Source organism: Miniopterus natalensis, chromosome X (genome assembly GCF_054644295.1).
Source record: "Miniopterus natalensis isolate mMinNat1 chromosome X, mMinNat1.hap1, whole genome shotgun sequence".
Lineage (NCBI taxonomy): Eukaryota > Metazoa > Chordata > Mammalia > Chiroptera > Miniopteridae > Miniopterus > Miniopterus natalensis.
The window spans coordinates 54,863,877-54,886,659 of record NC_142103.1 but is presented as its reverse complement, the minus strand read 5'-3'; the positions used below and the strand labels follow the sequence as shown (position 1 = coordinate 54,886,659).

At 40.5% G+C, this 22,783-nt stretch overlaps 1 protein-coding gene across 1 annotated transcript; it reads left to right on the top strand.

Moving 5' to 3' along the window:
* Positions 1 to 8,484: 8,484 nt before the first annotated feature.
* Positions 8,485 to 9,138, top strand: LOC107541865 (frataxin, mitochondrial). Its single transcript, XM_016219048.2, is given in 3 exon segments — positions 8,485 to 8,598; positions 8,600 to 8,906; positions 8,909 to 9,138. Coding segments are annotated over 3 exon segments (651 nt in total).
* Positions 9,139 to 22,783: the final 13,645 nt, after the last annotated feature.

The window sequence follows — 22,783 nt, the reverse complement described above, 5'->3', positions numbered from 1 at the left end:
TGAGAGATTGCTTATCTCCATTTCTTTTGGCTCTTTTTCTGGAGACTTCTCTTGTTCTTTCGTTTTGGGCTGTTTTTTTGTTCTCCCCATTTTGGCTACATTTTTGGCTTTGTTTCTAATTATTGGGTAGATCTGCTAGGACTTTCTGTCTTTTGGAGGGTCTCTGGTGCAGGCCAGCATAAGATGTAGTTTATGAGTGGCCCTGAGTACCCTGTTTTTTGCTATCAACAACCCTTAGCTTGAGGTCTCCACTGCTGGGGCTGAGTTGGTTTGCTCAGAATCAAGATACACACCAAAATCTGTTTTTCCAAGTCCTGGGTCTGGAAGAAGCTGAGGCAAAGACTCAGAGCCCTCTGACGTCTGCCTCAGCCTGCAGGCTGATTAATCTGACTCTCTTAATGAGCCTCAGGTTGTAGAAGCTCCACAGTGTGAGGCATCAGATTGTTATCCATTTCTTAAGAAGCCTCAGGCTATAGAAACTTCTCCGGGCAGGGCAAGAGGCTTTCCAGCAGGGTGGGGTAATTGCTTCCTGCCTCAGGCAAAAGCCAAAAATTTCCCACCCAAGAGAGATGTCCCCCACAGTCAGTGGGAATGACTTGGCACAGGAATCCAGTTGGGCACAACCTGATCTCACTCTCTAGAGCCCACAACCCAATCTCTCCCTGCACAACTCCAGTCCACTTGAAGCATGTAACCCTCATTTTTGATCTGTCAACCCTCTTCTCTTTCCCTGAACAAACAGTTACAAGCTAGTGCCAGGATATAGCCAACTGTAATGTTTAAACAAACTTGTTTCAACTTCTGTACATTGCTTTGCTATGTTCCCACCCCTCTCCATGCAAACCAGGGTGCAGTTTTGCCTTTACATTCTCCCAGTGAAGACTGTTTGGGGCTGCAAGTCTGTTTAGGGCATGAGTCCACTCATAGCTGCCGGCAAAATAAATTCCAAAAGCTCAATTTGGTCTTTGTGAATTAATCTTGGTAAAACTGAGTATAACACATTCTGCTCCTTATCAGCTGGACCCCAAGGTGAGTGGCTGCACATGAAACTGAGTTGGCTCTTTAAGAGGGTGCCTGCAATTCCAGCCACCTGTCCCTGGCAGACAGAAACCCTGCTGCTTTTCACAACCAGATGTTACATGGGCATCTTTCTCAGTTCTGGTGCTCTTGGCTGGATGCCCAGCCTGGGGTTTAGACCCCAGAGTCCTCAGTGGGAATCCCCCACAGCTGAGATATCCCTCCAGACCCTCTTTTATTTTTCAAATCATGTGTTTGAGAGAGAGAACACAGAAATTGATTTACTGGTTTATTGTTTGACTCCTCTTACCCAATTAAAATGGGAGTTCTTAGGAGACAGAAAGTAGATCTGATTCTGAATAACCTTCAAGCACAGATTGGGTGAGCAGTTCACTTTACGTCCTTTTCTCTTTCTGTTCACTTCTTTTGATGTTTGCCATAACAAAGTGACTGGGGGCTTAGATGTTGCTCAATCTCAATTTAAGTAATTTTGTTCCTTTTTCAGCATCTCTTGGGCTGTGCTATTCCCTTAACTACCTAAAAAGTTTCTTTCCTTGACCAGCCGGGCGTGGCTCAACGGTTGAGCATCGACCTGGGATTCAGGCGATCAGGGTTCGATTCCTGGTCAGGGCACATGCCCAGGTTGCAAGCTCTATCAATGACTCTCTCATCATTGATTTTCTATTTTTCTCTCTCCGTCTCCTTTCCTCTCTCTGAAATCAATAAAGATATATTTAAAAATATAATTTAAAAAAAGTTTCTTTCCTTATACTATGTCTTTTATGTCCTAAACACAACTACTTCATTAACCAGAGTAACAGTTCTATTTCTAGTTGTCCTTAGGTAGACTCTAAACCTAATTCTAGGTTTTACTTTATTTTTTTCAACAAAAAAAGAGCTATGAGAACCAAGACCTTTAGCAAAGAAAGCAAAAGAGACAGATTTTGTTTATCCAGATCAACATATGGCACCAAAACCCATTCCCAAGTTGAATCATAACCAGAGTCTCAGGATAATTCCATGAGTAAATGAATGTCAAATTATTTCAGACATGGAGTATTATTATTCATATGGAAGGAATTTGGGGTATCAAAAAAATCAAACTTCTCTTCATTTACTCCCATGGCATTAATCCTCTCTGTACGCTGCTTTTCTAGCTCCCTTCCCTAAGGCAGTGCATGTGACCATGGTCATTGTCCATATTAACCAATAATTAACTGAAGAATTAGCTCTCAAGGAGGTTGCTTCAGTAAAAAAAAAAAAAAAAAAAAAAAAAAGTGGTCAGGAAGGTTTTATAGGTATGCCACAAACTGCCAAGAATATTTCTGGTCATAAACTAAAGTGCTTTACAATCTTGTGTATATCTACCATGGACCTGGGAAGGCCCATCAACATGAGTCCAGATTACTAGGCAGAAACTTTTGAGACTGAAGCCATATTTTTGCTACTCAACTACTAAAGGGCTTAAAATTGGAAAATATTGTATGGTCTCTTAGGTATACACATTACTGCCCTTAAAAGAAGTCCAGAAAAACCTTGATCTCTCATAATATGAGCCAGGACCATTTTCACTATTTAATATAGGTGAATGTCATTGACAGAAAAATGGAGGGAGAGGGGAGATGGCAGCACTCTGACAAGAAGCAGACCACCCTTGCTCCCAAGCATGACCTCGATTTACCACTAAAATACTATGTAACCAGCTTTGAAAAACAAGAGAAATATACCTGAGTGGACATATTTGGAGTAAGGAGAACTAAAGAAACATCATAGAGTTTAGTAAGAGAGGGTGGCCATACAAAGGAGGAGTCCCTTGAAAGCAGTGCTGGGCTCTGAGGCCCAAGGGTTAGAGGCTACTAAACTGCCTCCCTTTGGGAGTGTGGACTGGCATCCAAAAGCTAGGCTCTCAAACCCAGATCAGAGGAAAAATGAAGGAGAGTCCATGTAAGGTAAGCAGAGGGAACCAGGAGAATAGTGTTTCTGGGAGGAAGGAACCATGCCTTCCCAGTGAAACAACATGCTTAATGGTGGCAACCAGGGCTGAAGACTTTCATCTCAGGTGCTCATCTCAGGAAAGCCTGTCCGAAAAGGTGTGGCTTCTGAATAGAAAGAGTTCAGAGAGTTGCACTAAACAGCCACCTACAGGGACCCTCTGCTTTCTTGTAAGGCATTGTATAGAACTCCAGAAAGCATTTGAATCTTGTGGTGCAGAAAAGGGGAAGAAATCTCTCCCACGACCAGAGAGGGTTCAGAGCTGCCAGTGGGGTGCATCAGATCTCGAGGAATCAGAACTGCATGTGCTGTGAATCAAGGATTTTTAACCCACCCTGAAGGGAGTCAGGATAGCGCATAAGGAGATGCCCAGCTTTACTGGGATCAACTGCACAGGGGAGCAGCATAGGGCTGACTTTGTGACCTCTCCTGCTTGGTACCAAGGCATGGGGGTGATAGGCTCTCACAGGGCAGGTTCCCTGCCTGTGTGTTGATTTGTGCGTTTTTGAGATATTGATTGCTGAACAAGCGTCCACCTTCTTGGTTTGTACTGGGGAGACAGACCAGAAAAAGCTGAGATTTGTGTCTGCTTAGTAGAAAGTTTGATATAAGTGCCCATGAGATCAGCCAACTAGATCTCAGAAAAGTGAGGCAGAGCATGCCTACCTCTCCTACAGGCTAGGAGCACCACTCTGGACAAGAAAGGGGCTGGTTCAGGTTACTGAAGCCCCAAATATCCCCAGCAGGGCACCGTCCTGAGGGTGGAAGGAGAGTAGCTCACAGGATGACTAAACACTAATAAGACTTTCAGGGACTATTGTTTGGGAACTGGAGCAAAAGCTTAAAACTTCTTTTAGCAGCTGGGAAGGCAAAGTGCTCACTGGAAATTTTTTTTTTTTAATCAAACTCACTGAGCCCAGGCCACTGGAACTTCCTATACAGAAAAGGCAACAGACAGAATTCAATCTGAAACTGCAGCAGGCCATTGCATAGGGAAATAGAATTGAAGGATAAGGCAGAGATTAAGGAGTTGGTTTTGAAGGAGAGGCTAACATCCCCACAGTGAGTGCCTGACAGTGAAAACTTTAAGGAAGGTGTATGATATCCCGAGCTACACTACCCATCCTGCACCCTAAAGATTCCTCAGAAGACTCTGGAGTAAGACCAGACAACCACAAGGGGGAGGCAAAATAGCTGACAAGTGGAGGTGGTCCACAGAGAGCCTCAGATCAGCCAATTACCTAAGGCCACCAAAGCTTAACCTACATATCTCCTGACATTGGCTGATACACAAGTAACTCCCAGGAAAACCAAAATCAGCATACAAAACAGTGAGCCTCAGACAATATAAGCTGCCCAGAAGAAACTCATCTGATTGACTTTTTTTTTTTTAAAAAAGAGAGAAAAGAAAAATTTTTCTTTCAAAATTTGTTTTTAATTTTTTAATATTTTACTTAATTTTTTTAAATTTGTTTTGCTTCTTTTTTTTCTGCTGAGTTTTGCTTTTTTTCTCCTATAATAAAGATTTTCTTGACATTCTCTGCTTAATTGCTATGATATTATCATTACAACCAATAAGTTTACTGCTTTTTTCTATTGTTTCCCCCATTTCTCTTATTGGACTCCTTCCCTGCCCTTACTTTATCTCTGTCTTTCTTCTTGTTCCATTGACATAACTTTTTCTTTCTTTCTTTTCTTTTTCTCCCCTTTTAATCTGTCTTCCTTTCTGTTTATTTGTTTCTGTTTGTCTCTTTATTGTATTTTTATTTTCTTTTTCAACTATTTTCCTATACCTACACTCTACACTTAATTTTTTGTTCACCTTTCTTTCAAAATCTTTTTTCTGTCCCTTTTATATCCCAGTAGCTTCTCTACTTTTACTATTTATTTTATTATCATTATTTTTTATTTTACTTTACTATTAACAATAATATCGTTTTCTTTATTTCTTTACTATTTTTTTGTTTGTTTTGCTTAAGCATTTGCATTCTCACTTTATCTCCCAATTCTACTTTCCCTTGAGATGTTTTCATTGTGATGGTCAGGATGTTTTGTAAGATACTGATTATTTCATGGTAGTTTGGTTGTATTTTGATTTGCCTGCCACCACCAGTACAACAGCTCCCAGAATGTGGTTGAGGCTGAGCCAGATAGATAGCCAACTTGAGAGGAGAATTTTCCCAAGAATGGGTCAACAAAAATATAGACCCAATCACAACAATAGAGTCTAAAGAATCCACAAAAATTACACCCACAAAAGGGACACACCTAGAACAAATAGCTCAGAAGTATAAGGAAACCACACCTCTGGGCTCCAGTGGAAATACACTACAAAATCCCACCCCACAAGATTGGAAGACAGAAAATATATCTTATATCCAGATACAAATACTAAGAGTCACTAACATGGAGAGACAAAGAAACAACCCCTAAACTAAAGAAAATGAAAAATCACCAAAAAAGCCCTTGATGAGATGGAGTTAAGCAAGTTATCAGAAATAGAGGTCAGCGTAATGGTTATAAAGATGCTCAAGGAAATTAACAAAGATAAAACACTTGATGGAAAGGTCCAAGAACTTAGTGAAAGAATGAAAAGAAAGCTAGATGTGGTAAATAAAACCCAGGCAGAAGTGAAAAGTAATATATCTGATATCAAGAATACACTGGAAGTAATTAAAATCAGACTCAATGAAGCACAGGATAGAGTAAGTTATTTAGAAGATAAGGTAGAAAAAAACAATCAGAGCAACAAAAAGAAAAACACTTTTTAAAAAGGATTAGGACAGTTTAAGGGATCTCTGGGCAACATGAAGCAAACAACATTCACATCATAGGGCTGTCAGAGGGGGCAGAAAGACAGCAAGTGATAGAGAACTTGATGGAGAAAATAATGACAGAAAACTTTCTTATGCTGGAGAGGAAGAAAGCCACACAAGTTCAGGAAGCACAGAGGGTTCCAAGCAAGGACTCCAGGAGACCCACTCCAAGACAAATCATAATTAAAATGGCATATGTCTAGGACAATGTGAGAATATTACGGAATGCAAGAAAGAGACAAGCAGTGACCTACAAGGAAACTCCGATTAGGCTGACAGCAGATTTCTAAACAGAAACACTTCAGGCCAGAAGGGAGTGGCATGAAGTACTAAAAGTAATGAAAAGCAAGAACCTGCAACCAAGACAGCTTTATCCAGCAAGGCTATCATTTAAAATTGAAGGTGAAATAAAGAGCTTCCCAGACAAAAGAAGGTTAAGGAGTTCAGTACCACCAAACCAGCATTGCAAGAAATGCTAAAAGGACTGTTCTAAGGAAAAGAAGAAATATTGAGAGAAAGGTACACCATCATAAAGGGGAAAAAGGCATTAAATAAATATCTATCAATAGTAATCTTAAATGTAAATGAAATAAATGCTCCAATCAAAAGACACAGAGTAGCTGAATGGATAAGAAAACAAGACCCAAATATATGCTGTCTACAAGAGACCCAATTTAAAGCAAAAGATTCACACAGGTTAAAAGTGAAGGGATGGAAAAAAAATATTCCATGTAAATGGAAATGGAAAAAAATCTGGAGTAGCAATACTTATTTCTGACAAACTAGACTTCAAAATAAAGATCATAACAAGAGACAAAGATGGTCTGTACATAATACTAAAATGATTAATACAATGAGGAAATAAACTTTATAAAACTATGTGTCACCAATAAAGGAGCACCTAAAATTTTCTTGGTGGACTTTAAGGAGGAGATCAACAACAGCACAGTCATAGTGAGATCTTTACTACCCCAATGTCATCACTGTACAAATCATCAAGACAAAAAATCAACAGGAAAACAACTACCTCAAATGACTCACTAGACCTAATGGATTTAATTGACATTTATAGAACATTTCATCCCAAAGCAGCAGAATACACATTCTCCTAAGTACACAGGGAACATTCTCAAAAATAGACCACATGTTAGGACCAAAATCAACTTTTCTCTGATCATAATGCCATGAAACTATAAGTCAATCACTCTAAAAAACTCACAATTATACTAAGTAAAAAGAGCCAGTCGGAGGACAAGTACCAAATGATCTTGCTTATATGTGGAATATAAGAAACAAAATAAACTGATGAACAAAGTGGATCCAGTAACATAGAAGCTTGGAACAAACAGGGATCTCAGAGGGAAGACAGGGAGAGAGGTGTGGATGGGGAGAGATTAATCAGGGAACTTGTATGTTTATGGGCATGGCTCATGGACATGGACATTGGTGTGGGGAGGGCCTGGGGGTGAGATGGATGTGGGATGGAAGGTATCAGTAGGGTTAAAAGGGGCCATCTGTAATGGTCTCAACAATGAAGATAAAATAAAAATTAAATTAAATTTTAAAAAAGAAACAAAAAAAGCTCCCAAAAAACAAAAACAAAATAAACCCCTCACAATTATTCAAACACATGGAAGCTAAATAGCATGTTATTGAACAATGAAAGGGTTACCAGTGAGATCAGGGAAGAAATCAAAAGCTCCCTCGGAAAAAAAACAAAATGAACAAACAACCCCAAATCTATGGAACACAGTTAAAGCAGTACTGAGAGGAAAGTTCATAGCGATACAGGCATACCTGAAGATACAAGAAAAAGCTCTACTAAACTAACAAAACCACTGAAAGAAGTAGAATGAGAACAGCAAGAAAAGCCCCAGGGAAGTAGAAGGAAATAAATTTTAAAGATCAGAGCAGAAATTAATGACATAGAGACTAAAAAACAAAAAAAGCCCCCAAAATATCAGTGAAACCAAGAGCTGCTTCTTTGAAAAATAAATAAGATTGATGAACCTTTAGCCAGATTCACCAAGAAACAAAGAGAGAAGACCAAAATAAATGAAATCAGAAATGAAAGAAGCAATATAACAACTAACACAACAAATAAAAACAATTGGAAGAAAATAATATGAGCCAATATATGCCAACAAACTGGACAACCTGGGCAAAATGGACAAATTCCTAGAAGCATAGAATCTTCCAAAGCTGGATCAGGAAGAATCAAAAAACACTGATAGGCTGATAAAAATTAAGGAAATTGAAGCAGTAAACCAAATCCTCCCAGCAAAGAAAACTCAGGGATCAGGTGGATTAATAAGTGAATTTTACCATTCAAAGAAGAATTAACACCTATTTCCCTCAAATTATTCCAGAAAATTTAAGAGGAAGGAAAACTTCCAAACTCTTTTTATGAGGCCAGCATCATCCTAGTCTGAAAACCTGATGAAGACACTACAAAGAAAGAAAATTATAGGCCAATATCCCTAATGAACATGGTGCCTTTCACATCAAGTTGTCACCCTTATCTACTGCACTCTAAAATTATCAACAAAATTCTACCATCCAGCAATACATTAAAAAGACCATACACCACGACCAAGTGAGATTTATTCCAGGAATGTAAGGCTGGTATATTATACATAAATCAATAAATGTAGGAGGGATGGCAGGAGGGCCCATCGGCGGCAGATGGGCGTTCGACCTGGCTAGGTTGCTGGCCTCCTATCCCGCTGGGCGCTCCCCGGCTGGGCCCAGACCCAAGTTGCGGCCCCCTGGCTGCGAAGAAGGTCCCACTCAGCGGCCAGCAAAACCTGTGCGCCGGGTCCCCCGGGGCCTGCGGGCCCAGCCTTGCGGGTTTGAGCCTTCACAGCCTCAAACGGATGCTGAATGTCAAAAAGCAGAATGTCTGTTTGATGAACTTGAGGACAACAGGAACTTAGGGCAACCCAGGCTCTCTGGATGAGACCACCTACGGAAAACTGGCCGAGGAGACCCTGGACTCCTTGGCAGAGGTTTTTGAAGACCTTGCAGACAAACCTTACACATTGGAAGACTATGACGTCTCCTTTGGGAGTGGTGTTTTAACAATCTGGGCAGAGATCTAGGAACCTATGTGATCAACAAACCGACCCCAAACAAACAAATCTGGCTATCTTCACCATCCAGTGGACCCAAGCGCTAGGACTGGACTGGGAAAAACTGGGTGTACTCCCACCACGGCGTGTTCCTCCATGAGCTGCTGGCCACAGAGATGACCAAAGCCTTAAAAACCAAACTGGACTTATCTTCTCTGGCCTATTCTGGAAAAGACACCTGATGCCCAGCCCAGTCCTAAAAACATTAGACTCTCGAAAGCCACGACCCCAGCTTCCTTCTGCAGCTGAATGTCTAATTTGTTCCCTTCCTGCTTTTGAGGACAGTTGTATTCTGGGTAACAGCTCTGGGAAAAGAATATTTAACCTCCCACCCTACCTCTGACTTTGGATGTTTAATTTCCTTAGTTTTTGGATTTATTGTCTGATTTCCTCCCAAAAAGATATGATAGCCCATATCTTTATAATACCTATATGCCCATACCTTCACATATAACCTTGCAACAAGGAAAAATAATGAGGAAAAATTCTGAAGAGAAATGAATGGGTTTCTCCATTCATTCTCTGAAGCACTTAGTGAAAACTGCATGAAGAGTGGCTGGCTTATCTCACCATTCTGTCTCAAAATGAGACTCACTGGAGAGTAGCCTAGAAATGTTCCCACGCCTCTTGAAAACATAAACACCTCTAAGCCTGTTGCTATTGAAATCTCAAAGGCAACTGGAGAATTCTCAAAGGAAGACCATTCTCTCTGTGCTTTGTGTGTGCCACGGTGTATTAGCCTGCAAGGGGTGACTCGGAGATACGGTGCTGTTTCTCCCATACATATATGTGTATGTACACACACATTTAAATATGGGCTTGTGGGTGTATAATAAATGAGGAAAGGGGGCTGAGGAGGCTCTTTGAAAATTTTGAAGGGCCACACGAATAGAAGAGACCTTGTGTTAATGCAAATAACCCTGGTTTGCACTTGGCTCAGTCCAAAGTGTTGTCCATCTCTGGGCAAGTTTAACACACTCACTGGACCTCTCTTTTCCTGTGTGTTAAATGAGACAGTTGAACTAGATAGAGTATAGAGGATTCCCAATTCAGACACTCAGCATTCCTGTCGGGCAACTTAACAGGCCAGCTTTAATTACCTCTGGTAGACGAGGGATGACAGGAACAATTTTTTAAAGCTATAGAGTAAAATATATGGTTATTAGAATTACTCGAATGTCCATTGAATTCATGTCCAAATAATAACCATCCTTTATTGTGCCCTTACTATGCTAAACCTATGCTATAGACTGAATGTTTATGTTCCCCCAAAATTCATATGTTGAATCCTAACCCCAAAGGGATGGTATTAGAAGGTGGGGCCTTTGGGAGGTGATTAGGTCTTAAAGGGTCAGCGTTCAGGAGGAGGATTAGTCCCCTTATCACAGAAACCCCAGAGAGCTCCTTCACCCCTCCTACCATGTGAGGACACAGCTGTCTATGAACCAGGAAGTGGGTCCTCACCAGACAATGAGTCTGCTGGGACCTTGATCTCAGACTTCCCACCCTCCAGAACTGTGAGAAATAAGTTTCTGATGTTTGTAAACCATCCAGCCTATGGTATTCTTTTATAGCTGCCTGAATGGACAAAGATGGCCTGCAACACCATATGACCTCATTTTAATACCTTCAAGAACATTAAAACTCATCCAAAGTTACATCCATGATTTTCTTACAAAAGAAAGATTTATTAGATTTATTAACAATAAAACAATGTAAACAAATGTTCCATGGGTATTTAAAATATTTCTTTTTTCAAAAATAAAATTATTGTTTAGTCTGGTGGGAGAAAAAAAAAAGTTGTACATCACATAAACAAAACGGACAAAAATCATACGATCATATCAATATATGTGGAGAAAGCACTTGACAAAATCCAACATCACCCATTTTTGATAAAAACCTCAGCAAAGTTAGAATAGAGGGAACATACCTCAACACAATAAAAGCCATATATGACAGATCTACAGCCAACATCATATTCAATGTTCAAAATTAAAATCTTTTCCCTTAAAAATAGGAACAAGACAGAGATGTCCACTTTCACCACTCTTATTCAACATAGTACCTGAAGTCCTTGCCATAGTCTTTAGCAGGAAGAAAATATAATAGGTATCCAAATTGGAAAGGAGGAAGTAAAACTGTCATTATTTGCAGATGACATGATATTGTACACAGAAAACCCTAAAAACTCCACAAAAGTCCTTCTGTATTTGATAAATGAATTCAGGAAGGTAGCTGGATCCAAAATTAACATCTGGAAATCAATGGCATTTTTATACACCAATAATATACTCTCAGAAAGAGAAACTAAAAAAAACAGTACCATTTACCATTGCATCTAAAAAAATAAGATATCTAGGAGTAAACTAACTAAGGATGTAAAAGATCTGTACTCAGAAAACTACAGGACACTGAAAAAAGAAATAGAGTAAGATAGAAACAAATGGAAGAATATACCATGTTCATGGATTGGAATATTTAATATCATTAAAATGTCCGTACTACCCAAAGCAATCTCTAGGTTCAATCCAATTCTTATTAAAATACCAACAGCATATTTTACAGAGCTAGAACAAATATTCCAAAATTTTATATGGAATCATAAAAAACCCCAAATAGCTGCAACCATTTGAGAATGAAAAACAGAGTTGGAGGGATCACTTTACCAGATGTCAAAGTATACTACAAATCCAGTATAATCAAAATAGCCTGGTGTTAGTACAATTGACATAGATCAATGGAACAGAACAGAGGCCCCAACAATAGACCTATGCAGTTAATATTTGACAAAGCTGGTAAGAGTATACAGTGGAGTAAAGACAGTGTCTTCAATAAATGGTGCTGAGAAAATTGGACAGATACATGCAAAAAAATGAAACTAGATCACCAACTTCCTACATACACAATAAATTCAAAATGGATAAAAGACTTCAATGTAAGTCGCAAAACCATAATAATAGTGGGAGAAAACAAGCAGTAACATCAGAGATATTTCACATAGTGGAATTTTCACTGATACATCCTCTAGGGCAATAGAAACAAAAGAAAAAATAAACAAATAACACTACATCAAACTAAAAAGCTTCTGCACAGCAAAAGAACTCAGCTTCAAAAAAGAAAGGAACCCCACGGTATAGGAAAACATATTTGCCAAGGATATATCTGATAAGGGATTAATTTCCAAAGTGTACAAAGAACCCATACAACTCAACAAGAGAAAGACAAACAATCCAATTAACATTTCCTTTTCCATAGAATATTTTTTTCCACCCCTGCACTATTCGCCTGTGGGAATCTTTAGCTCGCTGGTGTGTCTCCTTCAGACAGCATATATTTGGGTCTGGTTTTCTTATCCATTCAGCTACCTTATGTCTTCTGATTGGAACATTTAATCCATTTACATTTAAGGTTATTATTGATATATACTTTTTTAATGCCATTTTTTCTCCTTTATGCAGATATACCTTTCTCTCAGTATGTCTTCTCCTTAAAGTAGTCCTTTTAGCATTTCTTGCTATGCTGGTTTAGTGGTACTGAACTCTTTTAGCCTTCTTCTCTGTGGGAAGCCCTTTATTTCACCTTCCATTTTAAATGATAACCTTGCTAGATAAATCAGTCTTGGTTGTAGGTTCTTATTATTTTGAGAACTTCATGCCACTCCCTTCTGACCTAAAGTGTTTCTGTACAGAATTCTGTTGTGAGGCTTATGGGGGCTCCCTTGTAGGTCATTGCTTGTCTCTCTCTTACATCCCTTAGTATTCTCTATTTGTCCTTAACACTTTAATTATGATGTGTTTTGGAGCAGGTCTCTTTGGGTTCACTTGTTTGGAACCCTCTGTGTTTCCTGAACTTTTGGCTTTCTCCCTCACCATCTTAGGGAACTTTTCTGTCATTTTTTCCTCCACCAAATTTTTTATCCCTTTCTCACTTTATTTCCCCTCTGGTACCCTTATGATATGAAAGTTGTTTCATTTCATATTGTCCCAAAGTTCCCTTAAATTGTCCTCATGCTTTTTAAGTGTTTTTTCTTTTTGCTGCCATGACTGAGTTGTTTTCCCATTTTATCTTCCAATTCACTTATTCTATACTTTGCTTCATTGAGCCTTCTTTTAATTCCTTCTAGCATATTGTTGATATCAGATATAGTATTCTTCATTTCTGCCTGGTTCTTATTTATCATATCTAGCTCTTTTTTCATTCCTTCACTGAGTTCCTGGACCTTCCCATTTGGTTTCTTGTGATTCTAATTAATTTTCTTGGTCATCTTTGTAATCATTACCCTGAACTTTATTTCTAATATCTTGATCACTTCCATGTCATCAACGTCTTTTTCTGGCAATTTTCCTTTTTCTTTAGTTTTGAGGCTTCCTTTTTCATCCCATTTTAGCTGTTTTTTTTTCCTTTTGTTCCTATGTGTAAACTAGAACTACTATGACATCCAGTCTTTATGGGGTGGCCTTATATAGTAAGTGTCCTATGGGACTTGGTGGTAAATGTTCCTTGTACTCCTGAGCTGAATTCTGTAGTAATGTTCCTTGTTTTGATTATGTGGACCCTCCTGTTGTGATTGACAGCTGATTGTTGTGGCCCATTCGTGGATGGGATCAACTTTCACCACAAATAATTGAGCTCAGCAAGATGGAGCCAACTGGTGATGGGTGTGCAAATCCAATCCTCCCTTCGAATGGAGTGACACAGGATCTCAGACCTCCAGAGAGGACCTAGCTGTTTGCCTTTTAGCTTATTGGTGCCCTGTTAGAAACCCGGAGGGGATGCTCCAAGGAGGTTGCATCAAATGCCCTGGTCCTGGGATATGACCCTTTTCCCCTGTGTGGCTTCCCCAGCAGGGGATGCATAGGCAGAGCTTGGAGGAAGTGAACAAGTCTGACTCTCTCCACTTGGGGTGTCACCTTCCCTTGGGAAGAGAGAGAGAGAGCTGCTCACTTCCTTCTGTCTCTGCAGTACTCTGCCAGAGTCCTTGTTGAAGTGCTCTGAGTGAGTCAGGTCTGATGTCTAAGCTCTGCTTTGCACCCCCTTTTCTTAGTGGATATGAGATTAGTTGGCATTGCCAGCAGAATCTGGGTGCTAGTCTCATCCACCCTTTGATTGAGGTGGCAAGGATTCTTAGCCCTCAAGAAGGGAGGTAGGTGCTCTCATTTTAGGTCCATGCCAGAGTTCTAAAGGGTAGTTCCTGTGGAGATGCACCAGATTTCACAGTTCTGATTTGTGGCCTCCCTTTACCCTGTGAGGCTGCACATGCAGCACAGTGTTGGTGGGGTTTGGAGTAATACATCAAGGCTATCCCTTCTGCTTGTGGTAGCACTGGCTCTTGTGGGAGTGGGAAAGAGCTTATCACCCTCCTCTCTCTTTGCAGCTCACTGGGAGAGGATGTGATGGAGAACTCTCAGGGGGGTGGCTCCAGATGCTCCAGTTCTGACCTGAAATTCTTCCACCCTTTTAGTCTGCACTTGGATGGTGGTGTGGACAGGTTTAGGGAATGCAAATGCAGACAACCCCTTATTGGAAGTAGTGCAGGGCCTCATCCCTCAAGAAGGTAGCTTGTTGCTTGCCCTATAGCTCATGGCACCCCACCAGAGCTCTTGAAGGGAGGCTTCTAGTGGATAACACCAGATTTCACAGTTCTGATATTTGACCCCATTTCCCAGAGAGCCTGTGCCTGCAGGACGATGCAGATGTGGTTTGGAGTGATATAACAAGGCTGCCTCCTCTGCTTGGGGTTGCTCTGGTTCTTGTTGGGACTCTGAGGGGGAGCTTCAAAGAACCAGTTCTGGTTTGCCCAAGGGCTGTGGATCTCTCCTTGACTTGCAGTGCAGGGAGGTTTTGGAATGTGAATACAGGTTTTGGGAATGCAAAGTCAAGCAGCACCTTATTGGGGGTGGTGCAGGCACTTGGCCCTCAAGCAGGAGTTAGACACTTGCCCTACAGCTCAGGGGCACCTCACTAGAGCTCTTGAAGGGAGACTCCTAAGGGACACACTGGTTTCATAGTTCTGATTTGTGACCCCTTTCCCAGCAAATCTGCTCTTGCAAGACTGTGCAGGTTTGATTTGCAGTGATAGCACAAGGCTGCTCTCTCTGCTTCAGGTTGGACAGGTTCTTGTGGGGGAAGTAGAGAGCTTGTTACCCCCTTCTCTCCCTGCAGCTCACTGTCAGAGGCCCTGGTGAAGGCTTCTGAGAAGAGGGGCTCCAAAGTCCCAGTTCTGGTTTGCACTTTGCTCCAGCTGTGGTTCTGGCTTAGCTTGAGGTGCAATCAGGTTTTGGAATGCAAACCCAGGCTTTGGGAATGCAAATTTAGGTGGCCCCTTGTTGGGGGTGGCACAGGACCTTAGCAGGTTAGTTAGCTGCTGGCTTTCTGGCTTGGCAGTGCCAGCCCAAAGATCCGGAAAAGAGGTTTGCAAGTGCACTCCTCTTTCTTATTTGGCAGCTGCCTGTAGTCTGAGGCCTTGCCCAGGGTACCTTCCTTTGGGGATTGTGCCTGCCTACCCACCCCATGGGAGGGGGGGATATTGGCTCTTATTCCCCAGCCACTCAGTTCAATGTTCCTCTAAGACTGTTTATAGTTTCTCCAGAGGAAAAAGCATGGTTCAGGCCCCTTTTGGGTAGAGCCTACAATTCTTTATGCCACATTCAAGCTTGGAAGGGTGGTGTTGCCAGTATTTGGAGGACAGGGTTAGTGCACTTTCTCCAGCTGATGCTGTAAGAATAGAAGTGCTTGTCCCAGGGAGATGGCATCTGGAGACTGTGTGGGATATTGGCTCTGGACTGGAACCTCAGAAGCCTGCCTTCCTGATCTCCAGTGCTATGCCACACTGATCTTCTCCTTCTGGCTTCCATATGCCCTGAGTCTCCTTCCCTCCACCAAAGCTCCAGGTGAGTGCCCAAGAGTGAGCCCCTGTGCAATGGCTTTTACAGAGAATGCCCTGGATTCAGGCATACTCCCTCCCCTTTCCAGTATGCCAATTCCCTGTTTACTTTTTGCTGCCAAATGTTATGCAGGCTCTTCTTTCAGGACATGGTGTTCTGGGTTGAGGGTCCTAGCATGGGATTGAGGCCTCTCTATCCTCTAGGGTGGTTTTCACAGCTACAATATTTCTCTGGCTAAAGCCGCTGCCCCTGGGTGCAGGGATCAGGCCTTTCCACACCTCTGCTCCTCTTACCAGTCTCTGTGTAACTTCTGTTTTTCAATTATTGGATATAATACTCCTGTTCAGGTGTTTTTCTGTTGTTAATTCCAGTTAATTGCTCTAAGATTTAGCTGGATCTTTGGTTTGGTGCCAGGAGCAGGTGTATATTGCTTTCACTTATTCCACTGCCATCTTCAATATCCTCCAGATAACACTTTTTAAAATAGAAACTTTTATCATGTTCATTGACAGATAGTGTTACCAGGAAATCCTGATGGGGTTCGGGGCTGCCTGTCACTGTACCCAATTCAATGGAGGCAGGGTTGAATCATATAAGGCATTTACTGACAAGGCCGGCCAACCAAGAAGACAGGGAGCATATGAGCACCTAAAACCTGTCTTAAACAGTGGCCTGAGGGATAGGGTTATAAAGGGAAATGGGGTAAACTGAGACTGAGAAGAGAATTCAGCTATTGTGCAGCCCCAAAGGTCTGCAGGCATCAGCTATTGTTCTTGGTCGTCTGGCGATCTCTCGATAAGATAATATCTTGACTCTTGATTGGGTCGGCCTGACCATGCTTCTTGTCCATATTGTCCAAGGCTGCATCACCTCCTTTATTGCTTTGTCTGGAATCAAGGGGAGTGTATGGGCGCAAAGGCCTAAGGAAAAGAAGCTTAAGGAAAAAGAAACTTAAACTCCTGTTCACATAAGTATATGTGTTCTATAATTTATAATTAATATGATTATATTTCAGATTAAGTCAGGTGGTCATCTTTAGAAATTATAAGTGCCCCTATCATTAGGTTAAAGTAACAAGATGTCATTTGATTTTTGTTTCATGTGTATTGAGTTACCTTAAATCAATTTAAGTCATTTGGTTCACATAAATATTGAGACAGTTTTCACTATATATATCATATTTATATCATATTCACACACACATATATAATCATATATATCATATTTAAAGGACTAAGCAAATTGATGGCTAAAAAAGTATATCTTTCTTTTATCCTCAATATAGTCTACCCAGTTAAACATAATCACTGTCCTATTGAAAGTGGTACCATTCTCATCCAGTGAGTTATTAAAGAAGGAAGTGATGCTTGGTTTAAAGGAAGAATTATCTGAAGTGATGCTTGGTTTAAAGGAAGAATTATCTGGGGACCATTGCAAACATTTATTTCACAGGTTGCCCATAAACAGCTATATAGGTAGAGTCTTATTTGTGAAAATACATTGAGACAGACCACAGTCAGGATCATTAAAAGAGAGAAATCCTTCACTGAATAGATCAAGGATCCCACAATGGTCTTGAGGCCTACAAAAATATCAGAAGAAGTAATTTAAATACACCATTCAATAGCTACTTTACCAACAAAAACATGATGAGCTTCTCCTAGAAAATAAAGATGTCATTCAGAATGTCAACAATACTAGTTTAATGTTTATGATTGAGGAACATTTTCATGAAAGGCCTGTTATCTAATGAAAATGAATGAAAGCAGAACTTGTATATTCATTAAAAAATCACAAAGAAAATGAATCCAAAGTGTAGAACAAAAGAAATAATTTTGTTATTCTTACTTAAATGTAAACCTTGTGTAATTATTTTGACTTTATTTGCAGATGTCTAACTCTGTAACTTCTTACTGATTTTAGAAAAATATATATGCATAGAGTAGTAAGAAATCTTGAAGTCACTGAATTATGAGGTTATATATGTGAATTCTGCAAACTTCAGTATGGGTTAAAGAAGGAAGACATCTAAAACCTGAGCAACATGCAGCACTCATGCTATACCTTGCTCTTTCACTTATCTATAGGTAATAAAATTATCCATTTTCAACCTAAATGGCCAATTTTCCATCAGTAAAAATGCCTCATAATTTAACATTTGTGTGGAAAACTTGATGTTATAGGATGCAAACCATGTAGCTTGTTATTACAAATGCCTCATGCAAAAACTTGTTAAACTCAAATGCTTATTTAGTATAGTTTTAAAGAAAGCAATTCGATTCTTCTTTTAAAAGCAAAGAATCAAATTCACACAACATATTATGCAATGATTCTTGCATTTATACATATTTATTTGCAATAGGCAACAAGCAACAAGGCTTATGCACAAAAGTTGTGACTGTAGCACCAAGGCAGCTAAAGTCAGTGTTGGTGTTTAACCTAGCTCTTACCTGTAATGACTAAAATTTTTTCTATGCTCAGAGATCTCCAAATGTTCTTAATGCTGAGACATTGCCCAGGTTAACAAACTCTGTCACATATCTGTAATAAGGTGTTCACACACACACACACACACACACAATAACAAAACACAAGAAACATTTGGAGATATAAGGACCTACTACCTTATACCAATTTCTTCTTCCTAGAATTACAGAAATAGTTTTCAAAGCTCTCAATTACCTGAAAGTTCAAAAAGCTGAAACATTGCCTAGGTTTACAAATCCTGTTACATGTCTGTAGAATTAGAACAAACTTATTCAGAACTCAGGGAAATCTAAATCTACATTGGTCTTTCATCAAGACCTTTTCAACTTCGATGAGTGTGTCAAAGGATATCCTAATTAAGAGAAAAACAGCATTGTCATCAGTCATAATCTCTGTTACTTGGGAAAATTTATTTTATTACTTTGCAGTGCTAATTGAAGACAAAACAAAAATTGTTCTTAATTTCTCCAAAGTGCATTATTTGATTTTGAAGAAAATATATTCTAAATTCACCTGATAACTAAGAAAGATGTTTTATTTGTCAAGGGTAGCCATCAAGGAGAAATACATTGTATTTCATTCTGCCAATAATTTACTCTTTCAGATGAAAAATATATTAAGATAGTTACACAAAAGTAATGACTTGAAATGCAACAAATTCCACAGATTCTGTAAAAATTTGAAATCTTCTAAGCAAAAGTCATTTACAATTCTTTATATGTAATTCAAAAGTATAAATTATTGTAAAGGTGTACCTGAAAGTAGCAAAACCCACATTAAAATTTTAGTAGGCTATTTACATGTACATACCTTAAAAAGGACTTAAACAACAAAAAAATTTGAGTCTTCCAGATAAGTCAGTCTTCCTAGTATTTGGAGATTTGGTAAGGTTTAAGGCAAAAATAAACATTATATCCTGAAAGATATTTTCATTAACTGTAACTAAATGAGTATTTTACTTGCTACATTAATTAATTGCAAGGCCCTGATAATATGATTCTATATGAAAATATTATCTGAGTCTTCCAAAATGTCTGCAGAGTGGGTGGAAGCTAAATCTACCTGCTCCTGGCCCCAAACTGGATTTACAGATAAATTATAGAGCAATCAACCTGAATAACCAACTGAAGGCTAGCTGAACTAAAATATAATAACCATGGATTTACAGAAGCCACATAGAGACTGGTAAGAAAGACAGAGATGTGAAAAGGCTAACCCCTGCATTCATGTGTGGCAGCAGCTGAGAACATGGAGGGATATTGTGGCTGCAAAACTCCTTTCCCCTAGAAGCATGGAGTTTCAAATCCATGGAGGGATCCCCAACTCAGAGCAACAGCAACAGAAAAAGGAGCCCCCATAGCGTCTAGTAGTAAAAATCAGTGAGGATTCAGTCCATTTGGGAGACCCACACCCCATCTTCTTAGGGAAGGGCACTCCTATTGTTGCATCACCAGCCTGGAGAGTGCACAGTCTAGTCTCTGACTGCCAGTGAGGTCATGTTGCTGTACTCAGGTCTTGTGGAGGGGTCTGCTGGCTTCACCTAGCAGTGACTTTGAGAGCCCCTCTTTTTCCAAGGAGGTTTTTGGCAGAGACTTAGACAGTGACTAAACTGTGTGACTTGAAAAAGAGAATCAGTTTCCCCCATCTCAAGCCCAAAGCCTGCACCCTTACCCCCGCCTGTTGAATCACTTGGCCTGTCCCTGTCCTGCTGAGTTCAGTGACTCAAGGGGAACAAAGGGTCCTGATGAGCTGGGACTTTTGGCTCCATCTTGGTGAATTCAATGGCACAAGAGGAGCAGATTGCCACACAAAGCTGGGATTTTCAGACTGTGTCTCCACGGAAAGCTTTTGTTTGGGAACCAGACAGGAGAGTGCTGGTCTGTGTGGCTATATTGTGGTTGGGGAAATTCAGTCTCCCCTGTGAGTTTAGCCCACACTACCATGGAAAGGGGAAGTGCCTGACCACCTCCTACAGGCCTGCAGGCACCACCTCCAATGGGAGACTGTTTGGATTAGCCTTGGCAAGTCCCAGATACCCTTCCCCACTGGGCTCAGTTCCATGGGGGCAAGGGAGCGTAGTTCAAAGCCGGGACTTTCAAAGTGTAAGACCCAAAGGAGCTATTGTCTTGGACCAGAACAAAGTGATTAAACCCCTCCTATGGGCTGGGCCAGCATCATCTACACAGGAGACCCTTTTTATCTATCCCCTTGAGCCTGGTGTGGCTGAGCTTGCGCCTGCAGAGGGGAAAGCTAGCTGCAGCCAACCTGAACCTGCAGTGGAGTCCCTCTAGGGGGAGCTAGTGTTGGAGGCCCTGGCAGAGACTGAGTGGTTTGGCCTTGAAATGAAGATTGTGCCTCTTTCCCTTAATTGAGTGCCTGATTGCATAAGCCCTAAGTAGGAGACCCACTCGCCTTGTCCTTCCAATCCAGGTTGCTTCACACTACTGAGCTCACAACCCGTTGAAGGGGCTGTGGATTTCAGCTAGCCTAGGCTCATCTTAAAGTCTTTCTTTGGAAAGCTCTAAAGAAAAACCAGGCAACCTCAGGGAGAATCAGAGTAGCTCACAAGTGGAGGTGGACTTCAGGGTGCCTTTGTCCTTTTACAGACCTGCCTCCCAGCTCTAAGCTGGAAGAAGCTAACCCTTTTACACAAATTGTGCCCCCCTCCCAGATCCAGGAGATGCAGACACAAAGAGTGAACCATAAGGTAGCTTCAGACAGGTAGCCCAAGGTAAGTTACACACAATATCTGACATCAACCTGTACCTGAACCCCACTAAAGTGTACCCAAAACCAACACAACCAGTGGTGGGCTTCAGACCACACCCAGAGTTTGACCATTTTAGCCACACAAGCTGCACACCCAAAGGAGGTTTCTGGCAGGTAACACTTGCTGGGAGCAACTCCCCTTTAGGGGGAAGTCCTAACACAGCATCTCATACATGGTCATTAAGGTTTACCCTTATAGTCACCCAGCTTAAAGTGTCACCCATGAAAGGGCCAACAGCATTCAAGACTCAACTACAATTGGAGGGTGCACATAACTCACAAAAAACATGGAGCTCAGGTGATCTGAAAGATTGTGCCACTAACCCCAACAAGACACCTTCATCATAAAGTCATAGTAACAAGTTTGGAAGTCATAGAAGATCTACCGAAAACAGAGAGACAAAATAAGGAGATAATGAAAACATCTTCAAGCAAAAGAACAAGAGAAATCCCTAGAAAAATAATTATATGAAATGGAAGCAACCAAAATGCCAGATGCAGAATTTAAAACAAGGGTTATAAGGATGCTCAAATACCTTAGGGGAAGAATGGATGATCTCAGTGAGAACTTAAACAAAGAGATAGTAAGCATTAAAAATGACATAGAAATTATAAAAAAAAAACCAGTCAGAAATGAAGAATACAATACTGGAAATGAAGAATACACTGAAAAGAATCAACAGTAGGTTAGAAGAAGCAGAAAATCAAATCAGTAAATTAGAGAACAAGATAATAGTATGGACACCGTAGCCAGTTTGACTGAGTGGTTAGAGCATCAGCCCTTGGACTGAAGAGTCCTGGGTTTGATTCCAGCCAAGGGCAAGTACCTCTGTTTTAGGCTTGATCCATGGCCCCAGTATGGGCGCATGTGGGAGGCAACTAATCAATGTGTCTCTCTCATGTTGATGTCGCTCTCTCTCCCTCTTCCTTCCACTCTCTGAAAAAGCAATGGAAAAAGTATCCTCGGGCAAAGATTAAAAAAAAAAAAAAGATAACAGTACAGACCCAAGCAGATCATAAAAAAGGAAAGATAATTAAAAGAAATAAGGAAAGTCTAAGAAATCTCTGGGACATGATCAAGCACAACAACAGCTCCATCATAGGGGTACAAGAAAGAGAAGCGTGGGAACAAAGGAGAGTGAACCCATTTGAAGAAATAAAGGCAGAAACTTCCTTAACCTGGAGAAGGAAATAGTGAAACAGGTTCAGGAAGTACAGAGTCCCAATCAAGATGAACCTAAAGAGGCCCACACCACAACACATAATAATTAAAATGGCAAATGTTAAAGACAAAGAGAGAATCTTAAAGGCAGCTAGAGAGAGACAGTTACCTACAAACGAACTCCCATAAGGTTGTCAGCTGATTTCTCAACAGAAACACTATAGGCCAGAAAAAAAAAAAAAGCATGAAGTATTTGAAGTAATGAAAATCAAAGACCTGCCCAAAGACTACTCTATCCAGCAAGGCTATCACTTGAAATCGAAGGCAAAATAAAGAACCTCCTAGACACAAAATGGCCAAAGGATTCATTACCACCAAACCAGGATCACAAGAAATGGTAAAGGGACTACTTTAAGAAGAAGAAATAGAGAGGAACATAGACATAAAGAAAAAATGTCAAGATTCCAAGATGGCTTCAGAGTAGTGGAAATCTCCCATCACTGGACCAGACTTGCAGCTAAA